The sequence below is a fragment of the Sabethes cyaneus genome, chromosome 1 (assembly GCF_943734655.1).
Source record: "Sabethes cyaneus chromosome 1, idSabCyanKW18_F2, whole genome shotgun sequence".
Lineage (NCBI taxonomy): Eukaryota > Metazoa > Arthropoda > Insecta > Diptera > Culicidae > Sabethes > Sabethes cyaneus.
The window spans coordinates 142,710,394-142,717,866 of record NC_071353.1 but is presented as its reverse complement, the minus strand read 5'-3'; the positions used below and the strand labels follow the sequence as shown (position 1 = coordinate 142,717,866).

Genomic DNA, 7,473 nt, shown 5'->3' with positions numbered 1-7,473 from the left:
AAGAAAACGTGCGATGTATTCGGGAAATTTAAAAAATGCTGTTCAAATATTACGAGCACGCCCGCCATTATGGCTCGTAAAAAGCTGGATAATGTTCGAATTCGAAAGCAATTTTTTGTAATGTTTTTGTATGATTAGCACGAAGTCATGATTAAGGTTGCGACAGAAACGCAATGAGCCTGTGTTGCCAGTAATAGCAATAAAACATTACGAACTGTGTTGCCAATTTAATCATTTTTTTACCTTGGGAACGTTTGAAAAAGTAACTGAACTGCCCTCGAAATCCATCGAACAAGTAAAAGCACAATAACCCAAGCAACCAGAAGTTCGAATATTACTTGACACGCGAACTCGAAAGTTCACAATTAGTTCAGATTCAGTTCCATGGAACTTTCTTGCTGATTAGTAGTGTATATCAAGTATATGTGGAACTAAATGCTTTAAAAAGTGCTGTGAGTACTTCATAGATACTTCAAAGCTATTAAGATGCTACATGAAGTTCTTAAGTAACTTTAGTTGCTAACAAGTTCTGCGTGAATGCTTCTGGCCACTTTTTTGTTTAAATTTCTGGTGATTAAACCAGCAGAACCTAAAACAATTTGAGATTAATCATATTTATTTCACTCGAATAAATTTAATCCTCGCACATTTCTAATTACAAATATAAATTAGAATGCTATGCTCTTCATTATTGTGTTGTGTTGTGTCGTATATGCTGTCGGTATGTCACTACTAGTTAATTGCCTGGCTCCAAAGTTTATGCTCTATAAATAACTCGCTCTGCATAAAGCTGGTGCAATCTCTAAAACAAACTTTTACTTAAGAACAAACTCATTGGCGAAATTCACATCGCTTGTATACGACAAAGGTGACGCAGTGAATCGGGATAGGTTTACAACTCGGAACACCCGGGTTCAAACCCAACAGCAGGCAAATGCAACGAATATAGAAGTTAGGTAGAAGTATAAAAATAGAACATAGAAGTGCTGCTAAATTTTAGTTTTTGCTTAGTTTTGACAGTTTATTTCAAAGCTGCTTAGCGTTCTCTGCAGCGAACTGAAGACAGCTTGAAAGTTCGGTTAATTACTTAAAAGTGACGCTGCTTAGCAAGTTATAGATAAATATACATAAAGCTGTTTAACCCTCGTTAGACACCATTATTCGAACTCTTGGTTACTTGGGAATACGCTTTTAAAACGTTTAACTATAGTTTGTGGTTTAACTCCAATTTATGCATATCGCGTTCGCCTAACAAATAGTAAACATACCACGAGTGGATGTCAAATGGGTGAATTGCGTTCATTCCGGTTCATTCGTGACGTCACCTTGCAAAGCCTTATAGCACTGACGAACTGACATGACACATAGAAGAAAATCACTTAAAAACCATCGTCCTACACATTTTGTTTGCACACTAGCACCCTCTGTTATGCATGTTGCGGAGTAGCTTGCATTTGCAGGGTTTTATGCTGTACATAAAACATTTGTATGACTTTATACTGAAAACTCGAAGCAACACTCGCGCGCCGCGGTGTGGCCATGTTGCGAAATATGCTTATTTGAAAAATGAGTGGTTTTTTATTGGACGATGGAATTAACGCGAGTGTCCCGTCTGTTTGTCTGTGCTTATAGGGTCCCAAATTTATGCATGAAATATTGCGGTTATTTATCTGATATTTATGGCAGCTCTTGCCAAGTCACTCAGTAGATGCAACCGATCCGATTCAACCGCGGCAACAGAATCGATGCAATGGGCAATGCAAGATGCAACAGAAGATATAGAACAAAGCTATCGAAGCCAGAAGCTACCGCAATAGAAAAAAATTAGAGAAACTAAAGCTTCTTTAGAAAACAATAAAACCTGCGTTCTGTGATATCATCGTATACCTAAAATTCCAAAAAGAGAGGTTTAAGGTGTCCGCAGCAATTGAAAATAAGCTGAGCGATTCAGTAAGTTTCCTATTTTTTAGTAACCTACTTCGTGTAGGTACAAGGGCATTGAACCATCAAAATGGTTTAGTTCGAAGTTTCCACTATTTCAAATATCTTTAAATTTGTCAAATATGTATCCTGAATTGGTAAAACTAACAAGAAAATATGATTATGTTTATTTGTTTATTTTGGCATTGTTATCAATTTAGCCGGATTATGCACTGTAATCGTATCGATAATAGTTTTTGCTTGCCTTCAGTGCTAAACGCATTAAAAATGTTTGTTAGAATAAAACCGCGAGCGCGGAAGATCAACAAATGCCCCCGGCGATCAAGAACAAGGCATTAGTAAAACTACTGCACATTTTGTTATCGATAAAAACTTCAAAAGTTATTTTTCGTTTCAGTGGAAGACGAACGGAAACACCTAAACGAAATTCGTGCACTGATCAGCTGTCATGCTATGGATATGGTAAGGCAGTCATTGGTTAATTAACCTCTTAGGAATCACTCATGTTTTTGAGGTTTTGTTTTAGATAAATTACCGAAACATACAGACTGCTAAACTAAACAGCAAGATCCTCGAGTTAAAAGGATCGATCGTCACGCTTGGTGAGTGTATCGAAGAAAAAGTAATCAAGTGTTTACGGGAGAACAACGATGACCTTCAAAACAGCCTGGAGCGAAATTCAGTACCGGCAAGCAGTACCGGAACAGGTGGGGGCACCGTTAGCGAAGTGAGTTTTGTGGGAAAGGTGAAATACGTTTTCAAAACCTGTTACGATTCATTTTTCGAGGGATACGTAAAAACGAACCTAGTTAAAGAGGCTATAAAACAGAAGAACGATGCACTGGATGATGATCTGGAAGTGCGATTAGCTGAAATGGAGAGAGAGTGGAGTGCGGTGAGAAAAAGTTGCGCTGAATACCAGCGACAAAATGCTGCACTGAACAAGGATTTGATCAGACAGAAGCGGGATTTTCTCAACTTGACTTCGGAAAAGGACCAGCTTAGCCAGCGAAACTTGACGTTGAATGTGGAATTTAATAATTTAAAAGAGGAGTATGAATCCATGATGCAAAAGTTGGACTATCTGATAGTTTCGTTAAACGAGAATTGCAAGACCGGGGATTATTCGTCATGGATTGAGACCCTGGACGATTTAGGCAGTTATTTGGGTGCGTTGAAGGCAGATAAAGAGCGCATAGCAGCGTTAAATATGAAAGCGACTGTGGAAAAAGATGCACTGCAAAAGCAGATCTTGAACGGAGAGATTCAGCAAACGTGCTTGCAAGAAAAGCAAGTCGAAGCTGAAGCTAAAATACGCCTACTTCGCGATGAGCTTGATCAAAGCAAGCGTGAATTGGATGAACAAACTCAAAATGTCAGCAGTGTCGAGCAAGAAAAAACTAATTTACAGGAAAAGGTTGATGTTTTGCAAGAAGAGCTTCTGCAAACCCAATCATCTTTGCAAGCTACTTTGAAAGAATTGGAGGCTACTAAGGAATCCTTGAAAGTTGACGAAGTTGAAGCACTTTGCGGCGAAGAAAAGCTTTCCGACGTTAAGGAACGTAACACATTGCTGATTTACGGTTTGGAGAAACAAAATGCAATTCAACAATCGCTTGGGAATGATCAGCACCAACTCGAGAGCAAGATTGTTCAACTCGAGACGGATTTGCAGCTTCAAACAAATCTGCTGGAGCAAGCTCAACAAAAGCAGGATGAGTGCAACGCACAGAACCGTCTTCTTAGCGATCGCATTTCTGATCTACAGGCTAAAAACAACGACTTGGAACAGACCATTGTCAAGCAACGAAATAAGTCGGAAAACAATTTGGACCAAATCGATATATTAACAATGTTGGAAGTTGAGGCTCAGCGAAATAAAATACTGGAACGTGACATGAACGATAGACACGAACAGGATCAGCGTCTGTTGAGGGAGAGTACGGAAGAGAAAGATTTGCTTGTTGCTGCCAACCGGTCGTTGTTATCCGGATTGATCCTAATCCAAAACGGTATTAATTCGCTGGGAAAAGAATACGAACTTAAAATCGGTACCCTTCAGCAAAAACTGGAACAACTGGGGCAAAGAACCATGCAGGAAAACTTACAGCAGCTGCGGGACTGTTTGAGCTCGAAACAACAGCAACTGGTTTCGTTGCAGTCGGAGTTGACCTCCATGAAAGACATTATACACAGTTTAAACATTGATAACAGCAACCTTCGGTCGAGCCATGACACGCTACAAACTAAACTACGCAATCTAGAACTAGAAAACGCAGAGCAAAACAAAAAGAATGACCAGTTGAAGCGGTCACTTAGCAAAACTGAGCTCAAACATCAGGAAGACAAATCCATGATGAATTTTATGCTCGACAAAGTGAGAACCTATAAGCAACAGGAAGGCGACCTGCGAAAGCGGAAGGAGCTGCATCAACAGGAGCAAGAAATTAACAAGAAATACCAGATGGACAACGAGATCTTGCGAGCAAAGCTGGCCAAAAACCGCAAGAAGGCTGACGAAATGGAACGACAGTGGAACACCGATCGGAAGCACCTGATGGCCAAGTTGACTGATTCGACGAAAACGGCCGAAAAGATGATGCAGGAAATTCGTACCGACTACGAGAAAAAGTTGGACAAGCTGAAAGATATGGTAAGTGCCTTTTTCTGTTGCTGCTGCTGATTCTCAGTGAAGTTTGACAGTTTCATATGCTTGAAAATGTCTGTCACCTTTCCCCCCCTCCGGTTACCGTATTAAATTTTTACCCAGAAAGCTGTTTCAATGATCAATTATTCTAACTATTTATTTGTTATTATACTTTCAGGGGGATCACCTTGAACAAGCGTTGCAGAAAGCAACTAAAAAACGCGAAACGGACCGCAAGGATATGAAAGCACTGTTGGCACATGAAATGAAAAAAGTAATTTTTGCATAACAGCATCGTTATATCATTCGTTGCAACAGTATCACCTAAGTTTTTCACGTTTCCGCAGTTTGCTCAACTAGAAATTCACACCGCCGACGTTCAGCAGCAGCTTTGCAAGGTTAACGAACGCAACCTGGAGCTGATGAAGGAAAGCGAATTCATCAAGTCGAAGCTTCGCATTATGGACCAAAACCGTGAGGAATGTAAGTCGATGCTGCCGCCCCCTGTACAGACGCGTCCAGCTTAATATCACAAACTAACCGTTCGAAAAGTAATGTTCTATGTATGTATCACTGAACTAGGGTTTTAATTTGTTCAATAGCTAAAAATCCTAAAATGAAGGATGGGGGAGGAGACATTTTTAACAACGCCTTTTTGGTCGATCTGAAAACGGGTCGAACGCCGCCGCATTACGTACGCGAGCCCGTTCCGATGTCGGTGCTAAATCAAGGAAATTCTATTGTTCGACCACATGTAACGTATAGCAATGCTGCGGTGTGGTACGCTGACCGAGGCGATGCGATTAATGCCGAGAATCGAGTAAGTATGGGAATCTAACATTCGCAGTCAGTCGAATTACTTTTTTTTCATTTGTAGAGAGTCTCCAGGCAAAAATATTAAATAGTTCAACAAATAAATTTTTAAGGAAAACTCTAACGGTAGTGGGGGCATCCGTGGAAGCCGACTAAGCTGAATGTCTAGCGAAAAACTCCAGGAAAATTTTCGAAGATGCAATCAAACTGTAGAAGGTAGGTGAAAAATGTTACCTTTTCGTTTCTATATTTGAATGCGCCGTGGATGGATTAAGTCTGTAGAATCGTTTGTGTGTAGGTGTGCATGATTGTTTTTTTTGTCGTTGAGTAGGCTTGTAGATTTTATGATATTCGACATCCCTTAGTTCCGGTTGGAGAGTAATTTTCTCACGCTTCTTGTCATGTGGTGTGTCCCGATTTACGAATTACTATAGTAAACGTGCAGCGGCAGGTATGGTTGCACTGAACATACTTATAGGTAATCGTAGTTTACTATGGAAAAAATCAGTCAAACCGTTGTTAGTCACCATGGTTACAAGCAAACATTTCTATATGGGTTTTTGCTGGGAAATATTTTGCAATTTTTGTTAACACAATAGCGAAGCAATTTTTGGTGGTGGAAAAGGAGTAGGTATGTCTGTTCGGACCGGGTTTAAGCTAGGGATTAACGACGAGTACAATCGGCTCACCTCTGCCCTCTACTCTTGTTTTCTCATCTGCGTAGACTAAGTAAGTGTCGTGATCAAATAAAAAACCAGCTAGCAATCGTGTCTTTCAGCGGCACACGACGAATTCAAGACAGATCGAAGCGCGACTCTCGGTGGGACCGGTAAATACCAATGTGCTGTTACACGATTCCACAAAGCTACCCATCGGAGTAAATCATCGACACGTTCCAAACAGTGGATTTTCGTATGAAGGAACTCCTAATCGGATACGCAAAGTCGAAATATGTCTTCGCTGGATTGAGCTTTTCGGTGCTAGTATCCTGTTTGTACCTTCAGTATGTCGATTTTGTTGTAGCTAAACAGTGTAATTTGTGTAGTAGCAAAAATATTTATTTTTGTAATAGTTATGTGATGCTTAAATGTAAAGACGATTTTATCCATAAGACCATTAATAGTGTTGTGTGTAGATAGTATTAATTCTCCTATAATTTATGCTAGAATAGATAGAATAGAATACGATGAGTCCCTTCGGTTAGTTATTTTGTCAAAATTTATTATATTTGTAGCAACGTTATGCATTTTTGTAGCAAATTAAAATGTTAAGACTCTGCATTATCATAAGCAATTGAAAATCAAATTTTATAAAGGTAAAGAACTCCTATATATGCTCCCTTAGTAGCTGATCCAGTCAGACTTGGCACGCTCTTTCCGCTTCAATTTTGCTCTTTTGATTAATGCATCTGAACCAAGCAGAATTTGAAAAAGTGATGTATGGGGCATTTGTAGAATTAGTTATTATCTGCAATATTGCCGAAAAAAGTAATGTTTTATCTTTTATATTTACGGCGCTATAAGGTTGTTACCCTCTTGGTAGCAAGAAGAGCACTCTTCGCCAGAGCAGAAGATCGCCAATAAAGCATACTTTTGCCACATTGCGTCTTTCCTCTAGTAATTCCAGGCCGATCAGCATGCAACGGTTTTTATAGTTGGGTAAGTTCCGTGGATCCGTCCATCTGAAATGACGTAAAGCGAAGCGGATGAACTTAGCTTCGCACTATGGGCCAGAAATTAAAATTTCGGGACAAAAATATTTGCGGTTAAACAGCATATCTCAGCTCAATGTGCTCTTCGGCAACTTTTTAAATAAAAAATTGATGCATATTTTGAAGGGGTTGTCCAATATGTAAGCGTTACTTAAACAACAATTTAAGTAATAACTTTTTGAGTAAACTTTTTTTCACCTTTTTGGTTTCAAAATATTAAAGATAAACCAATTTTAAGTAATTTTTGTGAAGATATGAAACTTCTACCTTTTACCCATTTTCAGCAATAGACCTTTGTTTATAAACGATCCCTCAAATCACATTTCTTCTTGTAACATGTTTATTTCAACAGACAGCTCAA

General features: G+C 39.3%; 1 protein-coding gene across 1 annotated transcript; it reads left to right on the top strand.

Annotated features, from left to right (window-relative positions):
- Positions 1-2,394: 2,394 nt before the first annotated feature.
- LOC128746323 (ERC protein 2-like) lies at positions 2,395-5,426 on the top strand. Its single transcript, XM_053843373.1, has 5 exons — positions 2,395-2,403; positions 2,468-4,594; positions 4,767-4,862; positions 4,936-5,071; positions 5,191-5,426. Exons 1-5 carry the CDS (start codon positions 2,395-2,397, stop codon positions 5,424-5,426), a joined length of 2,604 nt encoding a protein of 867 aa, XP_053699348.1.
- Positions 5,427-7,473: the final 2,047 nt, after the last annotated feature.

Excerpts from the sequence above, each read along its gene's own strand:
- LOC128746323 (XM_053843373.1), top strand. Across the intron at positions 4,595-4,766 it reads TGGACAAGCTGAAAGATATG|GGGGATCACCTTGAACAAGC; the intron begins GTAAGTGCCTTT and ends TTATACTTTCAG. Across the intron at positions 4,863-4,935 it reads TGGCACATGAAATGAAAAAA|TTTGCTCAACTAGAAATTCA; the intron begins GTAATTTTTGCA and ends ACGTTTCCGCAG.